Source organism: Gopherus evgoodei, chromosome 7, assembly GCF_007399415.2.
Source record: "Gopherus evgoodei ecotype Sinaloan lineage chromosome 7, rGopEvg1_v1.p, whole genome shotgun sequence".
Lineage (NCBI taxonomy): Eukaryota > Metazoa > Chordata > Testudines > Testudinidae > Gopherus > Gopherus evgoodei.
Genome location: NC_044328.1, coordinates 117830279 through 117853333, shown reverse-complemented (window position 1 = coordinate 117853333; position 23055 = coordinate 117830279). Strand labels below are relative to the sequence as shown.

Genomic DNA, 23055 nt, shown 5'->3' with positions numbered 1-23055 from the left:
TTGCAAAATTGCCACCCTCAGGTCTGTTATTGAGTGACCAGACAGGTTAAAGTGTTCTCCTACTGGTTTTTGAATGTTATGATTCCTGATGTCAGATTTGTGTCCATTTATTCTTTTGCACTGTTCGGTTTGGCCAATATACATGGCAGAGGGGCATTGCTGGCATATGATTGCATATTCACATTGGTAGATGTACAGGTGAATGAGCCCCTGATGGTGAGGTTGATATGATTAGGTCCTATAATGGTGTCACTTGAATAGATATGTGGACAGAGTTGGCATTGGGCTTTGTTGCAAGGATAGGTTCCTGGGTTAGTGTTTTTATTCTGTGATGTGGTGTTTCTGGTGAGTATTTGCTTCAGGTTGGGGGGCTGTCTGTAAGCAAGGACAGGTCTGTCTCCCAACATCTGTAAGAGTGAGGAATCATCTTTCAGGTTAGGTTGTGGATCTTTGATGATGCATTGGAGAGGTTTTAGTTGGGGGCTGAAGGTGATAGCTAGTGGCGTTCTGTTATTTTTTTTGTTGGGCATGTCTTGTAGTAGGTGACTTCTGGATACTCTTCTGGCTCTGTCAACCTGTTTTTTCACTTTAGCAGGTGGGTATTGTAGTTTTAAGAATATTTGATAGAGATCTTGTAGGTGTTTGTCTCTGTCTGAGGGATTGGAGCAAATACCCACATGGACCCACAGTATGCCAACATTTTTATAGCTGACTTAAAACAACGCTTCCTTAGCTCTCATCCCCTAATGCCCCTATTCTACTTATGCTACATTGATGACATCTTCACCATCTGGACCCATGGATAAGAAGCCCTTGAGGAATTCCATCATTATTTCAACAATTTCTATCCCACCATCAACCTCAGCCTAGACCAATCCACACAAGCGGTCCATTTCCTTGACACTACTGTGCTAATAAGCACCACTCATACTCAGGGCCAGCTCTAGCCATTTTGCTGCCCCAAGCATGGCAGCACGCCGCTGGGGGCGCTCTGCCGCTCGCCAGTCCCACGGCTCTGGTGGACCTCCCGCAGGCGTGCCTGCGGATGCTCCACCAGAGCCGCGGGGCCAGCAGACCCTCCGCAGGCACGCCTGCGGGAGGTCCATTGGAGCCACCTGCCGCCCTTCCCGGCAACCGGCAGAGCGCCTCCCGTGGTGTGCAGCCCCAAGCACACTCTTGGTGTGCTGGGGCCTGGAACTGCCCCTGCTCATAGTGCTCATCATGCTGTATGGAGACAATTCTGATTTCCAGAAAATTTAGTGTGCTCTCCCAGCCCTTTTCCTGATCAGTTTGGCTTTTGGTTGTAATGATCAGAATGGTGAGTGCCACTGAGCTGTACATAAATATTTTAACCACTTACAAGAGCATCAGTAAGGACCAATAAAAATAATTTGATTGACCTGAGTTGGCTCTAACTTGCCTCAGAGAATCCATTCTATCTCACTGAGATAAAGGGGAGATGTTGCTTCTATGCACATCTGATTTGAAAGTCCATGATTTCTTGGATCTATAGATAGTGCTTCTTCAGGTGCAATGATGAAAGGGAGGTAATATGGCTGCTCTAATTAATGCTTATAACAAAGACAAGTACAGGAGGGTATGGGAAAGAACAGTAAAGATAGAAAATGCAGCTTCTGTCTCTGGTGTTTATTTTCACTTTGTACTCTCTCAGCTAATAAAATACAAGCACATCAGACCATCTTATTAGGCACTCTGAGACTTGGCAAACTTGTAGCAGCAGTGAGATTTTTAGGGCATTGCTTTTACAGGTTTACAGCAGTGTTGAAAAGTACACAGTTTTGGCTGGATAAGACTGACTCATTAAACAGAAGGCAAAAGGAGAGGGTTAGGAAAAACAAGAAATAAGGCAGAGAAAGGGGAAAAAAACTCTGAGGAGAGAGGGACACAAAGTCTCACATCTTAGGTAGTGTTTGGGATTTAGCTTGAACTAGAGGAGGTTAAAATATCTTATAGGTCCACCTCTCTGGCCCAATCTCATCAGGACAACTCTCAAGATTAGAGTGTTGAATCTCCAACGGTGTCACAGTGGATTTCCAGGTCCCAGGAGACAGTGGGAAGATGCTCACTCCTTCTTATTCTCCCATCTGTCAGTCAGCCAGCATCCATGATAACTAATTCCTTCACTCCAAAGTATCTTTCTGAGGATCCCAAAATGGGGGAGGCGGATGGAAACAGAACTCAAGCCCTCATTATTTTGTCCACCAATTAGTTCTAATTTCCAACACACCTGTTTTGGTCCATTGATTTTCAGTCCCACACTTCTGTTGTTTACCAGGGCATGATCTTAACATAGTCCTTGAGTTATATCTGTAGGCCTTTTGTATTTGGCCTGATTGAGTCTGTTTCCCTTTTGTATCTTTTTCTGATAAATATTTATTGTTACAGATTATTGAGACCTTTAAAAAACTTTGATTCACTTTCTTACATTTAGGATCACAACTGGGGTAGCCCAGCTAGGCCCCAATTATTACTACAGGTCTTTCTAAAAGATGTGCTGTAACTCAGCCAGAAGTTATGGGCTTGATGGAGGATTTATGGCAGACAGTCTATGGCCTGTATTATGTAGGAGGACAGAATAGATGTTCATATAGTTCCCTTCTGGCCTTAAACTCTATGAATCTATGAAACAGGTGTAGTATTTACTTTACTGGAGGTCATGTTTTTGTCAGTCTAATTTGAGAACATTTCCTTTCTAAATAAATATTTAAACCAAGCTCAGTGACTTGAATATTATTGGTTTTTATTCTGAAGATAAATTATTAGTCAGTGATGCATTTTCCATATGCAGTGATAAAATATATATTTTAAATGGTTGCATTCAAAAAGGTTCATAAAACTGTTAGATCAACTGGGCTTAATATAAAGATATTAAAATGATTTGAAATAATCCTTCATGGATTAGTTAATATCAGATAAATACACTAGGGCACACATGCTATGATTAAACACTTGTCTGGCAATCTCATGAATTCGTTAATTCTGTTCCTTCATTGATTTAAACATATTAATTAGGAAAAAAGCCCACACCAGGAGCTGAACCTCTGATCTATATGCACAGTTTAATAATCATTGTACCATGGTGATTAGAATGATTATGGGGATATTGTGAAAAATTCATTTGCTGCAACTAAGCCAACAACTTTGCATTTGTGTTGAAAAACAATTATGGAGCTTAATTGGGAGCCATGTAATGATGACAGCGATTATTTCAGTGATTGATTCCCAAATTAAAGAGAACTGGCAAACTAAATACCAGTATTTCCTATGCTAGAAAACTAAAAGGAGAACCAAGGTCCAGAGAACATGCACAGTACACAAATTATGAAATATGGTGAAATCCTGACTGTGATATACAGAACTGCTTCATATGAAAGGCTGATGGATGGCCATTACCTACAGCTCTGCTTGTCTTGATAACAACGTGAAAGATAAAATAGGACATAGGAATTCAAGGATCAAAATTAGCAGCAACTGGAGGCAAGCAAAATATTGATGTTCTGCAGTTGCCACTAGACTCCTTAATGTTAAGGCACTCATAAAACGGAAATCAGAGATATGGAGGATCCAGCTAAATTATTTAAAGCTACTAGAATTTGTTCACGAAATTCAATTGATTTGATATTTGATCAATCACTTCTCATCTTTAAAAGCATACATCCTCCTCCAAGGTCATGTTTCTTGTCTTTCTTTGTACATATTTGTCAAGCTTTTCCATACAGTATGCAATGACAATTCACAAGATTCTTTGAAGCTTCTTCTCCTACTCGCAAATATTCCTTACAATCAAATTCTATGGAGAAAACCCTCTCAGTGATTGGTTCATATAAAGTATTTTGCAAAGCACAGCAGGGCCAGCACCTCAGGTGATGTAAACAGATATAGCCCTATTGACCTTAATGAAGCTATGCCAGTTTATGACAGCTGAAGATCTAGCTTCCAGTGTTTACATTTGTGGGAAATGATTGTAAAATAAAAATGTTTGTTTCAAGTTTTTGACTGTAGAACCTAGTTCAGCTAAACTACTATCACTGTGAATAATCTTATTGCTGAAGCTAATTAGTACCCTATATTTTGCTCTGTGATTGTATGGATAATTAACAAACAAAATTCCCCTGGGGCAGAAGGCTCACAGAAGGCATCTGTGCCACTTAAGCCATCTAGGAAGTGGCTACGTCCTTTGCAGGCCACAGAGGGGTTTACCCCATTTTCACATGCTAGTGCAGGATGTGAACAGTGGGTAGAGTGGAGTGTGGGAACTGGATTAGGTGAAGACCCATGTGGAGCCAGTAGTGCTAAAACCATATGTATATGCAAGGACAAGGCTTCAGATGTTATTCAGGACCACCACTGGAGCGGGACCTATTGAGGGGCTTCAACCCATGTGAATGCTAGTTTTTTGGGCTTTAACTTGAGTTATGTTAATTTCATCTTAATGTGACTAATGGTAAAGCCCTGAGACATTTTCCTTTAAAAAATAAAGAATATTTATTTTCAGTGAAATCTAATGTTTATTTTGGCATTTGTAAGTAGCTGTGAAGTGTTGCAGACACAATCTTTCTACTTAACAGACTAACAAAGACAAATCATGTTTTAAAATAGCAGCATTCTCATTATTACATTATCAATCTCAGGCATGCTATATAAAACCTTCCCTCTTTCTTCTGCTCTTTGAAGTATAATGCTTTCTGATTTATATCTCTAAAACATTTCTATAACCAAATTTATGACATCACTTGCAAGGGCCATAAAACATGTTCAGGTACCATTTATATTATAAAAATAATGTATCTGCAGTCAAGGCGTATTCTGTACTCCCAATTGGATGGATAATTTAGTTTTCATGAATAAGTTATCTTACTTTTTGTAGATATTGGTTGAACTCTGGTGACTAACATAAAAGCAGCAAAGATTTTTAAACTGTAGAATTATTGATAATATTAAGACTGATATAAAAAGCATTCTGATATGAATAGGCTCTGTAAATTATAAGCATAATTTGATTTTTTTCCCCTCAAAGGTGGAAGCAAAATGGCAGAGATATTGATCTTACCATGAGTTATCACTACAGGTTGGTTGGAGGCAGCTTGGCAATCAATAACCCACATACAAAACGGGATACTGGAACATACCAGTGTTTGGCTACAAATTCATTTGGAACAATTCTGAGCAGGAAGGCAAAGCTTCAATTTGCATGTAAGTTGCTGAGACTGTATTTATTAAAGCATTTCTAAGTAATTCTGTATGTGAAATGTAATTTATTTGATAATTAATGTATCATGATGACCACAACGAAAGGGATGGATTTACCTCTGCAGTGCTTTTCTAGTTTAAAATTTTTAAAAAAAACTATTTTCTCATAAAATATTAACAACAGAAACAGACTTCCAATTTCCTTATAGCACTCAGAGAACAATAATGACCACTGATGATTGAAAGGTCAAGAAAGATGAATGCAATTACTTTTGTTCAATAAAGCTGTTGTGTTTTTTTAAGAGGGCTTTTTTTTTCTTTTCTTTTTTTTGTCAGAGTGATATTCATTAGTTATCTAGTTCCACACCTAGCCACATGCAAAAAAAGTTGCAGGGAGACTAAGCTTTACGTTTGCTACAACATAATGATATCCAACAGAGTCACATAAATGTCACATCAGTAATTACTTCAGTGACATTTTCTTACATTAACAGACATACAGTAAGATTCCCTTCTTCCTTATACACTGTGCAAAAGGATATTGTTCTGCTGTGCTGAAATGTGTCATATTTCAGCCAGGCTGGGTACAGTTGCTAATGTCAATTTGAACCATTTGAGAATTATTAGGCTAACTCTTTTTTATTTCTTCTGCACATTTTTGAGCGGTGACTGAATTCTGTTGGTACCCTCCAAGGAAACTTGAAGGAAGCCACATGTTTTACTTGCTTTTTTTTCAGTCTAAAGGTTTGCACTGTCTTTCATTGTGAGAAAGCAATTGTTTTCAAACCTCATTAATAAAACATACTTCTAAAGCCAACTTTATGTCGCTATTTCAGACATCAGTAAACGTATTAATTATTAATCTTGTTCCATTTCTCATAGCAAATTTCATGTCACAGAGGTTATACAAAGGAGATATCAGAGGTTGCGATGGTTCACAGACTTTTTTTCGTAAAGCTGATCATTTGGTTTATCATTTGTACTGAGTTTTATAATTTTCCCATTGACTTTCTTAAGCAAAGAGCTTTTGTCTCTGGAGCTGGACAAATGAAAACCAAATTTTAATTCATCATATTCTGACCGTTTTATATTTACTTTTCTCAAATATTTCTGCAAGTAACCTTTTGTTCATGAGAAATGAATTCCAAGCTCGAAGGTGAAATTTGCTTTGTGACAAAACAAAATCCCTGTCAGGCAGAAGTAGTGGAGCAGCCATCTTAGAATTTTGTTTGTGGAGACTGAGTGAAGAAGGAAGCAGGGTTGGCCACTAGGAGGAAACTGGGGAATGAATGGAGGAGGAGGAGATCAAGAGAGGAAAAGGAAGATGCCCAGCAGGGCCCACAAAGAGGAAGCTATAGGCTGCATATATGTCACAGATATACTTGTAATCAAGGTATCTATCAGAGTCCAGCTCCAAATCTGATGAGGAGACACTCCTCCTTTTCTTCACCACAGGCACATTGTCCTGCCAGGAGGAAGTTACATCCCCTTGAAAAGGGAGCCTGTAGAAAAAATAAAAGGCATCCGGGTCCTACCCACAGGATGTGCTGAACATTTCTGGGAATATTCTTCTCACAGCCAGGGTAGAGGAAAGAGGGAGCTACAAGATGAAAGGAGCATTGGAATAGTAGAAAAGGAACCTGAATAAAGAGCGAGGGAGCTTGCAGGAAGGACTGGAAGGAGTTTCTGTCTCTTTTCACTTGGAAGAAGGAAGGGAAACCATTCTCTGCCAGGCTGCTGTTCCATGTTACTTTTTCACAGTTCTTGGCATGAATCACATGGCCAAGAGTGTTAACCAGGATGGCTGATAGAGACACATTCCATATGTGAAGCTTGTGTTTGAAGTAACATCCATTGAAAGGTCTCCCTGATCAGAGAGGAGAAAATGTTGCCAAATAATGGAATAGAAACACAAACCTCTGTTTGGCCAAAGAACTTGAAGGGGAGAATAAATCTGAGACAAACTGCGAAGATACATATCTCCAAACTGAGTAGGAGTTAACTTTTGCATGATGCTAAGCCAAAAGCAGGTCCACTCCTTTCTGAAGGATGATTTAGATCTCAGAATGTGGAGGAAATTGTCGTTGCCAGGCAAGTATTATTAGGATCTACAAACAAGAATACAATATGCAGCAGTGAAAAGCAAGGATACTACGTAGAAGACTATGAGAACTCTCTCACTCCTAGGTGAGTGTACCAGCAATTGTTATCAGGGATGAAGTTAACCAAAACCTAAAGGAAAACGCAAATGACGTTTTCCAGGCAATTCTGCTAGCCAGAAAATCTGCATAAGGAGTACACAACTGGATGCAACTAAAGCAATTCAACAACTATGGCTACATGGATAGTGTTAAATGGCTTTGTCTCATTAATACAGAGTTTTTGGAATTCTATATTGGTGAAACATTCTACCAGAAGAACTTAATTCATTGGGAGATAAGGTCCCTTACCACAAGCTCCAAAGATTAAAGGTCAAGTAGTTCGCTTATTGATTAGATATTTGATATACCCAGAGATACACTTCCCACAGTTACTTTGGGACCAACAGGAGTACTGGCAGCCTTTTTGGTGCCTAGGCAGCGGAAGGTCCTGCCCCCGAAATACACCGCGACCGCGGCAGCCAAACATCCGGCCGCCGCTGTCACTGCCCCCCAAATGTTTAGCGCCCTAGGCGACCGCCTAAGGTCAACCTAATAGGTTGCACTGGCCCTGGGGACCATATGGATACAAAATTCCTAGTTCTCATTTGTTTGGGGACCAGATGAACCAGGCAAGTTCCAGCCAAACATTAGTAACATCATGCCGGATGTATAAGAAGGACGGAACGGTAAACAGATAGGAGATCCTAATTTGGGAAGAAGACTTCATTATCAGAGGAGATGGCAGAAATGCAGCAAGAAACTGAAAGTGAAAGTACCCAATAAAAAAGTCACTCGAACATATGCTCATAACCTAGGGGGAAGGTTTACAGAGAGAAAAGACCAGCACACTTGAGAAAGGCAGAAGAAAGGCACCTGTTTGGGGGTCTAGTACAAAGTCCTTCACAGATAGGTGAAAAGATATGAAGACAGAAAGGGATTTTAATTCATTCAATCTAGTCATTTTCATGAATGGTGCCTGCATGGCTGTTGGCCCCAACCTATTACAAAAGCTACATAGCTTTTAAGCGGTTTTCCACCTATGAGTCCAATCAAAAAAGAATTAAAACTATGCTCACAAACTTTTCTTATAAAAGGCCTTTGATAAATCAAGCACTGACTTTCCTTTGACCTCTCGAAACTGCAGTGTAATACTCAGCTGGTACATGCCCACCCCAAGGCCACGTAAACATTAGTAGGAGTTTCAGGATCAGGTCCTAGTAGTGTATTACTCATCAAATTTAAGTGTGGCATAATCAGACCCTTTATAAATAAATAGCAATAGTGGAAGGAATTATAATTATGTAATAATGCTACTTATTATATATGAAACTTGATTATTTCACTATTACAGTCTCCCATTCCTATCTTCGCACCTCCTTCCATTTGTTTCTTGTGTACACTGTTGTCTCATATCTCATGCTAACCCCTTTGTGACTGGATGTGTCCTATTTTATTATACGGTGCGTGCACTGTGCCTAGCACAGTGGGCCCTGATCTCTGATTGGGGCCTCAAGATGCTATTACAATCCAGTCAAAATGATAATTCTAGTAATAAATTTGGGAGGGGGAATTTTAAGTATATTTGTTTCCTTATTACTAGGTAAATAACCATACATTATAATGTAAATTATTGTTACTCAAAGTAACTTTGTGTCTTCCTCCCTCTTCTCAAACTTGTTGGCCACATATTCATTGCACACCTCAACAAGATTTGTGAAAGTTATGAGCTTTTTCTCGTTGAGTAACAAACAATTGCTCCATGAGATTACAAATAGGTGTTCAGATTCAGCTGGAGTTTCCTTCCTTTAAACAGAGCTGTCAAATCAAAGCCTGCGGGAGGAATATTGTGTGGGCGGAAACGATATAGATTATTAAAATAAAAGACAGTATCATTGAGACAGAGGACAGTGCAAACACATAGATGCTGTAGCAGGACACGTGGCATGGGCATGCCTAGGTTATTAATACTTTCTTGGTGAAAGTTTGTGCCATCCTAAATAGAAAGGAAACTGTACATATTCCCCAATAAAGTATACACTTTTAAATTAGGAACTGCAATTCAGCTTTGATATTCACTGCCCATATGCTCTTCAACAGTTAATGTTACTAGATAAAAGCTAGAACTGCATAATTCAAAATCGAAATCCAGGATCTGGATTTCCAACCCCTTCAAATGATCAGATCCATGAATCTCCTTTTGCAAACCAGTCACCAAAAAATGGGTCCAGAACTAGATTTAGATTCTGAATCACCCCACCATCCCAAAGTCAGGAGTCAGCAGCCAATCTTTTTTATCACCTAGGTGACAAATACAAGGCATGGTGCAGAGGCCTAGCATGAGGCTCTGTGCAATGGTAACCCCGAGTGGGGGAGCCTGCAAGAGAGCTGCCATGCAGAGAGGCCTCTACATTTTCCTTGGGCAGTGCAGAGCAAGTAGCCTTAAATAGGAGAGTGGTGCTGGGGGAGGACTAGGGGCAGGTCAGTGCTGGAGCCATGGAATCTGAGTTTATGTGCATCCAGTGATCCCAAAAAACTACACAAGTGGTGCAAAGGGACTTCAGCTCTATTCAACTTATATGCTGGACGTAGCAGTCAAGGAATCCCTTGCCCATCCTCACCACCCTGTCACTCAGTCTGAAAATCACATCAGATTAGTAAATATGCAATACTTTGAGTTATGATGTGCAAATATTGAATGACCATTAACTAACTAATGGTTCTGCATTCAGCACAGTATTTCTAAAACAAAATGTTATATTTAGTCTGGGTGCAGGCTTCCCTGACTTGAGAGTTTTAGTTTGCTTTTCCCCTTCATGAACATAGCATTAAAAATGTTCACTGCCAGCATCCCCCTAGATACCCAGAGTTCAATGACAGGATCCTTGGTGATAATGCCACTAGAAAATGGCATTTCTAGAAATTGTCACAGAGCCAATCAAAGCAGCGATTTGGGGTGTAATTTCATTGCCAGAAATAGCAAGGGTGGAAGCGCAGGAACATCAGAAAATCCACAAGATGAAAAAGCATCCCAATTCATGGAAGAGTTTTGACCAGTGAGTGTTTCTCTTCTACTTAGCATTGAGAGGCATTTTCTTCTGCATATTAAGGAGTTGTTTTTCATAAAGTCTGTCTAATTTGTGAATGAGGATTATATAACTCACATTTAATTCCTTAAAAAAACAAAACAATAAAACCCAAGTCATGAAGAACTGTCAGAGTGCTGCTTCAGCTGGGATTTTATCCCTCAAGCACTGGGATTTGCTTTAATTATTTCATCAGTTTGAAGTAAAATAAGTATATGCAACCAACTGGGCTGGGGGAAAATACCCATAACCAGCTGCAGTAAAGCAGTCCATCCTTGCCCACTATTGTTTCTTTTAGTTCCAAGTAATGATCCAAATGTACACAGGCACACTCCAGAAATGAAAAGTCAAATAATATACTGAGGGAAAAAAGACTATGTGTGAATCAAATTATGTGACAAATTATGTGAGTCAATCATGACTATTCATGGAGAGTGAAAACAGCAGACCAAATATTTAAGACATCCAATTTGTCAGGGATCCGAAATGAGATTCTTTCTAATACATTAAAATTATTTTGTCATATATTCCATCACTAATCAGAAGAAGTGATGATGATTTCTATTTAACACAGGTCTATTCCTTTCCCATGTAAAAGTCAAGTGACAGTCAGAAATCCTTATTTTTTTACTTGTGAACTCCAATAAACATTCACAAGGTACAAGATTCAGGGTTTCAGACACAGGTAGAAGATTAATGGGTTTCAAAAGAAAGCAGTACTCTTGGATCAGGCAGCACAGACATATCTGTCCACATTTTTAAAAGCTTTCCCCTTTATTTTAAACAGAGCTCTAGTTATATTTTGCTTGGTGTTTTATGGCCACATTTAGATACCCATTGATTTCAATGGGATTACTCAGAAAGCAAGATGGTACTTTGTGCAAAGGTATCAGAACCTGGACCATATTATCAGTGTTAGAGAGAACATCTCATGTTCCATTTCCATCCTCCCTGCCCTTGGCAGGAGATAAGGTTCAGTGCTGGCACACATGCTCCAAGAATTTTGAATTGGAATAGATGGAAGAAATCTGGATTTCCTAAATGCTCTAACATGATGTGTGCCTGACGTATGTGTAGAACAGACAAAATATTATCTTTGTTAAAGTGACAAATGGAAGAGGAAATAACCCCTCTAGCACAATCTTCTGTTTTGTAACTGGGAGGGGGGATGGGAAACAACCCCAAACCCCAAATCTTTATTCGTATCTAACCATTTTAGGATAAGATATTTAAAAACATTCAGATCCATTTAATCTTAGCTAGATCATGACAGTATCGGGTACATGCAGAGCCCTTTTAGACATTTTTTGTATGAGATGCTCAGAAAGCATAAAATCCCGCTTTTCATCTGATTACTTCATCATGTTGTTTACCTTTGACTGCACACAAATTACATGAACATCACAAAGCAATACAGCATGCCTCAAAATGTCATAACCCTTTTTACTTGAACCGTATGTTTTGAAACAGAAAATGGAAAAATCAATTCAGTTAAATCAGATCAGATATTCTGAACTTATGAAGTCTCGACATGCATGAATTTCCCTCTAAATAGCTCATACACTACTAGCTAGGCTGATAGTGTGCTACTGTACATGTGTTGAGATGCCCATTGTAATTATTATATCATGATTAAAGATGTAGTGGGTGTAGTAGCTACTGCCCAGGAGTAAAAGCTTTCTCAGGTAATTTGAACCACTGATTACCAATTAATTATCTACAAATGCTTGCATACTGATCAGCCTGACTTTATCTTCTTGTACTGTATGACACAAAAATCAATGCAATATTTTTCTCCTTAACGAATAATTGTATGAATTCCATAGTATTTTTTACATTTTATTCATCTTTCCAAGGTTGAGAATTATGGATCTGATTTTCAAAAGCTCCTAAGTAAACTAGGAGTATAAGACATATCTTCAAAGGGGACTTAGACCCAAATCCTAAAAGACGTTAGGGAATTAGGAGTTAGACACCTAAATACCTTTGAGAATCTGGCCTTAGACCTTTAAAAGCCTAAGCCCCATTAACTTAAGTCATTTTGAAAATGAGCCTTTGGCTCCTAACTCACTTAGGCACTTTTGAAAAACGTACCCTGTGTCTCATCTTGGGTAAGGAGCAGTTCATTATGGCACCAACCTCAGAGCAGCCCAGGGAAGGAGCTGTGACTTCCAGAGATGGAAGCAAACTCAATTGACCCATACTGGCAACAAAGTACTTTCCCAGGAGCACTGACTCTCTATCACTGGCCAATGAACACTGGCCAATGATTGAGGTAGGTGGGACAGAGCCAAGTATCCATTTATTCCCCACCCTTCTCTGGCCATTCCTTATCTTCCTATGGGGTGAAAGGAAGTAATACTGCCAAATTCAGACCAGGAACACCACAGAGAGGAGTAAAAAGGGGCACTCGAAGCCCCCTTACTTCCCTCTAGGGGCACATAGGGCAAGTGACAGTTTTGCCATTTGTTTTACATTGCATGATCATGACACCTAAATGCAATAACACCTAAAACACACAATCATTGCTTACAGTTGTTCCCATATTATTGGTGGAGAAGCTTGTCTCAACTTGTATTCACATATAGGACCAGACAGAGTACAGAGGAACATAAGACCAGAAGGAATTTCCTGGGTCATCCAGTCCAGTCCCCTGCTATCACAGGCAAACCCTTCATCTAATTCCATTCATAAGTGTATCAAGCTCCATCTTAAAACTCCTCACTACTCCTTTTGGAAGTTGGAAGATGATTTCCAGCCCAATACATTGCACCTCACTCTGTCACCAAGACAAGATATGCCCCAGTGTGGATTCAGCCTCAAAGAGGTCATGCAATGGCAATGAAATACTGCCTGCCCTCCCTCAGCATTTCTCCCAAGTGAGAAAAGAGCAACTGACTATACCAAACTCAAGCAAGACTAAAGTGATGTTGGTAGTAAGAGGAGGCAATGCTTTGAAGATATCCTACTGCTGACTGACATGTGCCTTCAGGTTGTTAAATAGGTCCACAACCTGAGTTCCTTGTTGGAATCTTCATTATGAGTGGGTACTCAATAGCTAGCAGCAATAAATGCCTAATCCCACTGTGATTGGCTAGAATGTGTCCAATCTGCTGCATATAGAGTTATAATAGGTAAGCCTGGGGTTCACAAATGCAACTCCTTATTACGTAGAAACAATTGGCTGGAAAAGCTCTGCCTTGTACAAAATTGAATCTATTCATCTGTTTATGAGCACAAATCATCAAAGAACCCTCCAGTCTGAAGCTCATCCCCTCCTTAGGCTTCAGAGCCCAAGTAGCCACTACGAAGCACTGTCTACACAGCTCTTTTTAGATAGCTAGTTCAAACCCTGCTAGCCTGAGTCTTTCAACCCAACATTGTGTAGGCATACCCTGGGAGACCTGCATTCAGTTTCTGTTTCCTCCATAGACTTTCTGTGTCACCTTGAGTATGTCACTTGTTCTCCTTGTGCCAAAGTTCCCTGTCTATAAAATGGGGGTAATAGCAATTCCATACATCAGAGAGTTGTTGTGAGGAGCATTGAAGATTATGAATTGCTCAGGTAATAGGGACTGTATAAGTATTTGTAGGTTATTTTTAGTTAGGTATTATTTACTCTCTGTTAGTCCTATAGAAAGGTTTATCCTAAAGCAGCCTGTTGTAAGTTGTCCTGGAAAAAGCAATACATGTGATTGAGATATTGTTGGTAACAAAGTATCTATAGGTCCCAGAGCTGTTGGATTCTGATTGATAAAATTTAATAATTTTTGAAGAGTAAAACCAAGTCTCTTTATTTGCGGTGTGGGTGAAGTTCCTTTTTATCTATCCAAGTTTCACTGAACACAATATGACTTAGCTTCCTATAAATTATAGAATGCAATATCTGCAATGTCCACATGAGCTGTTTTATTTTTGGCTTGGCATAAAAACTAAAAAGATAGATGGAGATTTGGAAAAAATAAGAAACCCACATAAAATTCTCAGTAATAAATGACTGTTTTCTTTAAACAAAAAGTAATTAAATCAGTTTTTATTACTTATTTATTCTTGTAGCACAGGTAAATCTTGCTTAATATCAGTTTCAAAGACATAAGATAAAGCTCATGTATTTAGTCTTTATATTGTACAATTTATGTTCAAGGAACAGAAAGAATCCTCATCATAAATACTTTTAATAATAAAAGTGAAAAAGGCCCCAAACTTAGCTATTCGAGATAAAAAGGATAAATTCTGATCTGAAGAATCACATTGTTTTTACCTCTCAGAGCTATAAATAATCACATCTTAGATGTTAACATCTTGAGTTGAAGTTGAAAACCATAGACCTGGGGTTACATTCACAAGCAGGGTTATGGCCCCTTTGCATTACTCAGGTGAATTCCACACAATTCAGAGGGATGTCCCTGCTAGTGTTTTGTGCAACAACTGGACCCTACGATTCTCCTCACTCCTTCTGGGGTACTTGGTTGTGTGTGGGAGAGAGAAGGTGGGGGCATGTCAAGGATCCCAGGGCTCAAGAGCCGTTAAGGACCTATCACAAAGTTCATCTTTCTAGACAAGTATTTGGATAGGGCAACAATTGGTGGGATGGGGATCTTTGTTAGGTTCTGAAGGCCCAAGTGTTGTGAGATCTTCTGCTTTTTCTATTGCTTATATTTTATTGGCATGGTTTAGCATTTATAATATTGTGTGAGGGTGCCCAGGGCCAATCAGAATAAATAACTGGAAATGAGGGCACTCAGTATTTCACAGCAACTTGCAACATAGATCTGGCTTATGGTGAACAAAGTCATAAAACTGGTTTTGTGCAGGTTCAGGACTACACATGTTCAGAGCCAATTGTATGATCAGAGTCTGAGTGAACAAATGACTTAGTCATACATAAACACCTACATGCATACTGAAAAATCAGATCCAAATAGGATACTGGGTAAATAGAAATAGAAGAGACATGTTCAAGATGAGAATGAATGCCTCTGCCATGAGATAAAGTTTGCCACAAGGGCCGAGTCCATCCCTAGTGTAGCTGCATTGAAGTCAATAGAGTTACATTAAGGATTAATTTGGCCCATTTGATTTAAATTGTGGAGAAAGAACTCTCCAACCTGGGGAAAACTCATGCAGATAGTAAAGTGATGCTATGATGACCAGTGACAAAGGGACTCTATGATGACAAGCGAGAACACGTAAAGAATATAAATATTAAAAATATATGTGTTTTTTTCCTTTTGCGAGGGTCAGTTTCTTGACTGTGCCTCTGGCCTCCAGATGGAGTTTAGAGTGAAAGCCTCCATCAATACTCACTGCTCAGTACAGTTCACCCTGGTTCAATTCAGAAATGAGTTTTAATATTTTATGCTGTTAACACTATAGATGAAAAAAAGTCAGATGTGGTCCAGCTGAAGGACATCACAGGATACACTTTGCAGTGAGTTTCTTTGTGCACACAGCAAATATAAATTCAGTCAAGGATTTTTCTCCACTTCAATGTTTAATTTAATAATGGTCTTTTGCTGTTCCTCCATTGTGGTGCTTGATATTATCTTGCAGAGGGAGCTTACTTTCTTAATTTACAAGACAGACAAAGTGTTGCTGTCCACGTTTCATAACAGGGGAACTAGAGCAGAGAGAGATTGAGGGCCAGATTTTTAAGGTATTTATGCACCTAAAGACTTAGATAGGCACCTATATAGTAAATACCTTAAAATATATTTCCTAAGTGACTTATTCAAAGTCACCCAGAAAGACTGGGATTGAGTCAGAAATTTAACCCAAATCTTCAGTCCCAGTCCAGTCCCTTAACTGCAAGGCCAACCTTCCACCAACCATTACTCTGCTTCTGCTGCAATTCTGGCTGATTATAGATTATTAAAAATATGTCCCTTAGCCAACCAGAGCAACTTACTCTAAATGAGGTAGGCAACATACCTGAAAAAATCAGAGCTTTAAACAGCATCCTAAACCATCTCAGAAATTACTGAATGCATATTTGCACTCTGCCGCTAATTGTTAAATGGGACAGGCTGTTTCAGCCAAATACTCCTGAATGAGGTTGTCTATATTCAGCACAGGCTGCCTCTCATTGCAATTTAACTCTCCATCAGAATCTCCAGAGCCAATTATGCCAAGCAGAGGCCTCCTGTGAAGTTATTCAATTGGATAGATCTCTAAAAGATGAATTTGGTGACTGACTTTCTTCCCCGATCTGTTCCAAACAGCTCTGCCATGACAACTGGGGATAGAGGAGAAGGTATTCAGTCTCAAAGTGAAGGAGAAATAATGTACTATGCCCAGAACTATCGTGCCTTTGTGAAGGGAGATAGGAGGAAAAAAGGATGAAGTTTTCTGTTAAACAGAAGGTAGGATAGGCCTGTGGAATATCCCCAGTGGGACAGTGGAACATGAGCAGTAAATATTACACCAGTATTTCAATCTATGCCTAGTGAAATGGGACACTCAGCATTCTTTGCGGCTGTTAGTTCAACCATGATCATTGTGTCTCTATAGTGTGCTATGGGCTACTGTTGCAATACAAGATTATATTAATGACAATTTGGAGGCTTACTCAACATATACTTTCAAATGAACAGAAGAGATATATTATAGTAAAGAGCAACAAAGAGTCCTGTGGCACCTTATAGATTAACAGATGTGCTGGAGCATAAACTTTTGTGGGTGAATACCCACTTCATCAGACACACAAAAGCTTATGCTTCAATACTTCTGTTAGTCTATAAGGTGCCACAGGACTCTTTGTTGATTTTTACAGATCCAGACTAACACGACTACCCCTCTGATTATGGTAAAGAGAGGCTCTTTAAATGTTTAGTGGAAAATATAAGGATTTAAATCAGGAAGTGAATAAAGCTAAGCAGCTTTCAGTTGCCTTAATTAGAGATAGTATTGCTCTTAATCTTAAGAATGAATTTATGGAAAATCAATTAGAAAGTAAAAATTGAAGATTAGATAGTGTTAAAAGAAGAAAGAGATCAATAGCATCAACACCATTATCAGGATCTAGGAAGCATTAGAGAAGTTACTCGTTAAGTTCACTTTTGTCAGTTAAAAAAGTATTTTGTGACTCTATGAGATTTCTGAGCAACATGTGATTACTATGCACCACCATCGTGATATCTGTAGAAAATGAGGGTACTTACCAAAGTAACTACTTTTATGAATACATGGCCCTTACAGATCTACATTAAAGGCTCAAATGCCCTGCAATGTGAAGGTGGAACATACTCCTCTCCTCCTCAAAGTTTTTCTAACAAGTTCCACTGCTTGGTGGCAGGGAATCTGATTTCATAGTGGGAGCCTGTGGTGGCAATGCCATGAGGGAAATCATTTATCATATCATCTGTTTGTGACTAGGTCATGTCACAAGCATTAAAAAATGCCATATATATTTATAATATGTGTTGTCAACCTTTTAATTGCAATGCACTGTCCTCTCATTTGAGGGGTCATGAACAGGTCTGCAGTCACTTGTGACCTTCCCTCTCTTTATATCTAGATGGAAAGTGGACCCTTTTGTAAAATGCGCTTGCAGTATGAAAAAGGTCAAAACCCACTGATTTAGATCACTGAGCATAACAACTCCTGAAACCAACAAATCAAACCAACATTCAAAGATAACATTAATATGCTTACAATGGAGGTTTCTAAAATAAGTGTTCAAGCATAATTGTTTTTACATGCTAAACTGTGGGTTACTGTTGATAAAACTGACTTTTTTCCCTCCCACCCTGAGTATTAACATAATCTGAAGTTACCTGATCTTCTGTTGCTGTTTTGGTTTGGTTTTTGTTTCTCATAATATCTGTTTTCCATAATGTTGAAAAAGAGTTGTTTTCTGTAGAGGAAATTTTAAGGACTCTGATCTTCAAGATTTTTTTTTAAGGTATCTTCAAGATTTTAAATAATTGATCTTGATTTAATTAACTCATTTTCTGATATTCAAATTCAGTTCATATAGATTTATAGATAAATTATATCAAGGCTTTTATTTTCCTTGTGCTGAATTTTTTTTTCCATGAAGACCATTGGACCAGACATACATTACTAGTAATGGTACCGATAATACAGTATTGTATACATTGCTGTATTACTTACTTGTTTCTGTTTAAACAAATCAGCCATATGATGCAGATAATAACGAACACTTACATTGACAATTATCCCATCTCTCCTATTACTAGTTAATTGAGACAAAGAGCGAATATCTTTTTTATTGGATCACCTTTATTGGTCTTCCATTTCTCTCATATCTTGACACCAAAATGGCTATAATAACACTGCAGACAGCAATAATTAATTGAGAACTTTTGTTGCAGTCTCGCTCTACTGTCTTTTTTAGATGAGTTTTCCTCATGCTATTTAAAGTGAAAATACTAGATTTCAGTGTGAGCCACATCCTGCTTGCTTTACTCAGGCTAGTAGACCTACTGGCGTCGCTGAAATTTCCCACATGCTCAAAGTAAGGTGGCTCAGGTGCAACGTTTAACTCTCTATTTTAGGTTTTCTTTAAAATAGTTATACATACAATTTTTCAGATGTACAACAAGGATGACAAGAAACACATTGATGATATACAGTTGTGGCATTTTAGAACCAATCTGCCTGAGGTATTGCTCAAAGCTCCAGTGCCCACATGGGAATACTGGGAGGCACTGTACCTGTAGGTGGCAAAATGCCTTCTGGCACACTCTGGGAAAGCATCCTGGTGCCCTGCTCTCTTGTGGATGCATATCAGGGCCAATCACAATCTGACCCTAACTATTTTTGTAGCCATGTTGAAGTCAATGAACCTTTTTACATGAGGAAAGATGATAACTAAGAAATAGCAACAAAAGTAGGCATGAGTCTAAGGTCCCAGTCCTGCAAAGCTTTGATCATGTGAGTAGCCTCATTGTTTGCACTGTGGCTAACTCAGGTGAATAAAAACCATTGAAGTGTGAAGGATGGTTCCCATCTTCTTCAATATATCATGGAACTCCAAAACTAAAAGCATGAACTGCTACAGCTTAAGCTAAAGATCCAGCTTTTTTAGATGGGTACGGTAATAGAGACTCATATCCTCTGTGAATCAGGCACAAAGGGAGACATGTAACAAATACTATAACAGCAATGAGTTATAAGAGTAATTTGCACTACAGAAAAAAAGTAGATAACAAATAACCAGTCTCTAATCACAGATGGTAGAATTACTTATTGCAAATGTTAACAGTGAGCTTTTTCTGAAAACTGCTGAGTTCACAATTTTTGGTCACATTTCCCTGTGAGAAAAATTGCATTATGATACATCATGTCATGATCTATCACACGCTCTAAAGCAAAGAAGAAACTGGAACCCAACGTGGTGTATCACAAATCGGGATATCTCCACAGAAATGTGAGAAAGCCTATTGATTTTTCCTCAGCAGGATTTCTAACTTGTAAAGTGCTCTTACTTCTAATGACTTAGCATTCATTGTATTATTCAATAATGGCCTATTATTATATCTGTAATATTTGGGATTATAATATGACAAAACATTTATGGAAAAAAATCAAAAGTTCAAGAAAACATGAAATTGCATTGATTCAGATGAACTGTTAGTAAATATGAAAGGTGATAAATTTGACTTGCTTTAATTGTCTGTACCAATCTCATATATTAAAATGCTCTTATTTCCTTGTTTGATCATTAGTAGTACAGGGCTGTTCAATATTCATTCCTAACATAGGTTAATAGAGTTTTACTTTCTCTAATTATAAAAAAAACAAGATTTGTTTTCTTCTACTAAGCTATTGGCAATAAAACGACATCATTTAACACCAGATCACCAAATCTCATGCACCAAATCAGTGTTGTTTTATCATCTTCATATAAATACACCAAGAGTATCCCTTGCATGGAATCCTTAACATACTGTTGCATCAGACCAACTTTGTTGCATGACCTGAGTCAGTTGCCCAAACAGTGGTGCAAGTGACAATGACTCTATTTAACGGAGACCCAAAAAGAATATGGTGTCCTGGCTAGTGTCATGGAAAGTTCAGTGGATACTGCTCCTATTGTGCAGTCTGAAAGTCAGGAAACATGCATAAGGTGGAAATACATGATGTGGGTCCTTTTTGGTGCAGTGGTAAGATTGGTTTCTGAGCACTGCCTTTCTGAAACAGTGTCCTGTACTAGCAAGTTGGTTCAAGGATCCACAAAAAGGCCAGATCTACATTCTTCTCTCAATGGCAAATCCATTGTTTCTCCAGTATGCAAGAGATATAGTTTTCTTAGTGAAAGAAATAATTGCAAAAGTCCTGTCCTCTATTGCTAAGCTTAAATGTAGGGTCAACAGTGTTGGCTAAAATAAAACAATTTCTGAACCCTGACCCATTTTTAGAATTCATAACTAAATCATTTTTGGAACTTGTGAAATATTTGGATCAATGTTTTCTTTATGAGTTGGTCCTCTTATCATGAAAAAAAGAATATGATGATTCCCTCCCCCCACACCCCTTGTAGTTCTACTTTCTTACTTCATGTTTCTGGCCAGGATTGCAACAAGAAATCCTGGAATGCCATGATAAAGACTATCCTCATAATGTTCCCAGCTATAACCTGGAGCAGAAGTGAGGTAAATGTCAAAAAACATTGTGAAACAACCACTTCCTGTGACATTTTTAACCCAAATTTACCAATTCAGGAGGCCTAGATATTTCTGATACTTTTTTTTCTTTTTTAATAAGCATCCCAACTGAATCCAAACTATGAGCATTCTGAAGCTCAGCTGTGTCAACTTAAATCATTAAATTCCTATTGATAATATAACATCGACAGATCCTAGTTGTTGTCAGGCAGGATCAAACCTGGACTCTCTGAAGCTTACCTCTATTACATGAGGTGCAAGCCACGAGTTGAGGTGAGGGTTGTAGCAGACTCTAGATCAGTGGTTCTCAACCTGCGGCCTGGGGCCACTTGGGGCCAAATCAGCACAGAGCTGAGCCCCATGTGATGTCCTTGAGCCATATACGTTTTATTGGATGGTGTCCCACATAACACATTGCAGGCTGCATATGCTTCCCACAGTGGTAAATAGAATGAGAACCACTGCTCTAGATGGTCTATGTGCCACTAGAGGGGGCCAGAGTCCCACACCAACCAGGCATGGGTTACAATAGCACTATTTATCACTCACTTGGCCTGAGCATCATACACTGGTTTTAATGTATTGCAAAGTGTGTGTCCGTACTTCATGGCCTCGATGCCTTTTCTGCTCCTACTTCACAGAATAATACACAGTTTTATTATTTTCTGCACATTGCCCTCACAATGGCATCAGAACACCCCATATCTGTAAGCAAGCATGGCAGATTCTGGTATATTTATCTCTATTTAAGGCACCTTAGAGCACTTTAAGGGCAGGGAATTAATTATTAATAGTGTATTGGCCATATAGGTATCAGTTGCAAAGGCCCACTAGAGAATATGCTCTGCCGCATATTTAAAAAAAAAAAGAGAAATCAGCTGTATGATGTGGGCTAAACATGGAGGTGGGAAGTAGGGGTGTTTGTGGGATTCAGAGTAGGACTAGATGGAGGGGATTTTATCTAGAACAAACATTTGGATTCAGATCAGGGGATGGACAATCAGCTAAGAGCCAGACCAGTTTATGTTTTACTTGAACTGGTTCACCCGTCCCTACCTACCAGCTTCTGTCTGAAAGGTGAGGATTCTGCCACCTCTGTCTCTGGCATTTTAAAATGCATGTAAAAGAATGGAATAACACTCCACCACCCTGAAGAATGATGTCTGATTAAGCTGCAGATTGGGAAGTGTCCCAACTACCCTTATGTAATTTGCATAGCTTTGACCTTACCATACATAGATAATATTAAATTAGTTTCTACTCCTGATGGGATTTTGATACCCACTGTACAAAAATGCATCATCCCCCCACATCCAGTCTCACCCACTGCATAGTGACATGTTAGGATGCACTGCTGTGTGACTTAAAAGAACTAATCCATCACTTTATTTTAAAAGAAGTTTACATTAAATAAATATCAAGCATCCTGTAAGTAAAAATAAAAATAGTTATCAACTCCTGGTCCAATTAGCATTCATGGTAGTGTTTGGCATTAAACACTTAAAAAAAAAAGACTTTGGGAAATAGTCTCCTTTCAGTGATTGATCATCAGTCCTTTTAATGCAGTAGCATGAGCACATTGAGCAGGAAATGTTTGTGTATATTACATTAGTACATTTCTCCAGATATCATCATTCATCACCTTAACTAAACACTTCACTGATCACTATGGATTTGCTTATCTCCTGCTAACTGCAGTGCAGTACTTAGCAAAACTGCTCTGGTGTTCATTCTCCTCTAAAATACTATTCATTTTACCTCCTCCTTTTACTTGTAATTGAATATCCAAATTTAAGAATCACAGGCCATATCCTTAGCTGGTGTAAATCAGTGTAATTCTGTTGACTTTGACAGAGCTATAACAATTTATACCCATTATACAAATTTCCTTCCCATATTTACACCCCATGCAAATCTGGAAACCCCACTACCTCAAATTTTTCAACGTATATCAGAAATGGTCCTGTCAGCTGCTAATTTGGTTTCCAC

At 38.7% G+C, this 23055-nt stretch overlaps 1 protein-coding gene across 2 annotated transcripts in view; it reads left to right on the top strand.

The window, feature by feature from the left end:
* The window catches only part of CNTN6 (contactin 6), a 230795-nt gene that overhangs the window by 94370 nt on the left and 113370 nt on the right, over positions 1-23055 (top strand). For both annotated transcript variants that reach the window (XM_030570683.1, XM_030570684.1), the window contains exon 4: positions 5039-5214. In XM_030570683.1, the coding sequence (XP_030426543.1) occupies positions 5039-5214 (176 nt within the window). The remainder of the gene's footprint in view (positions 1-5038; positions 5215-23055) is intronic.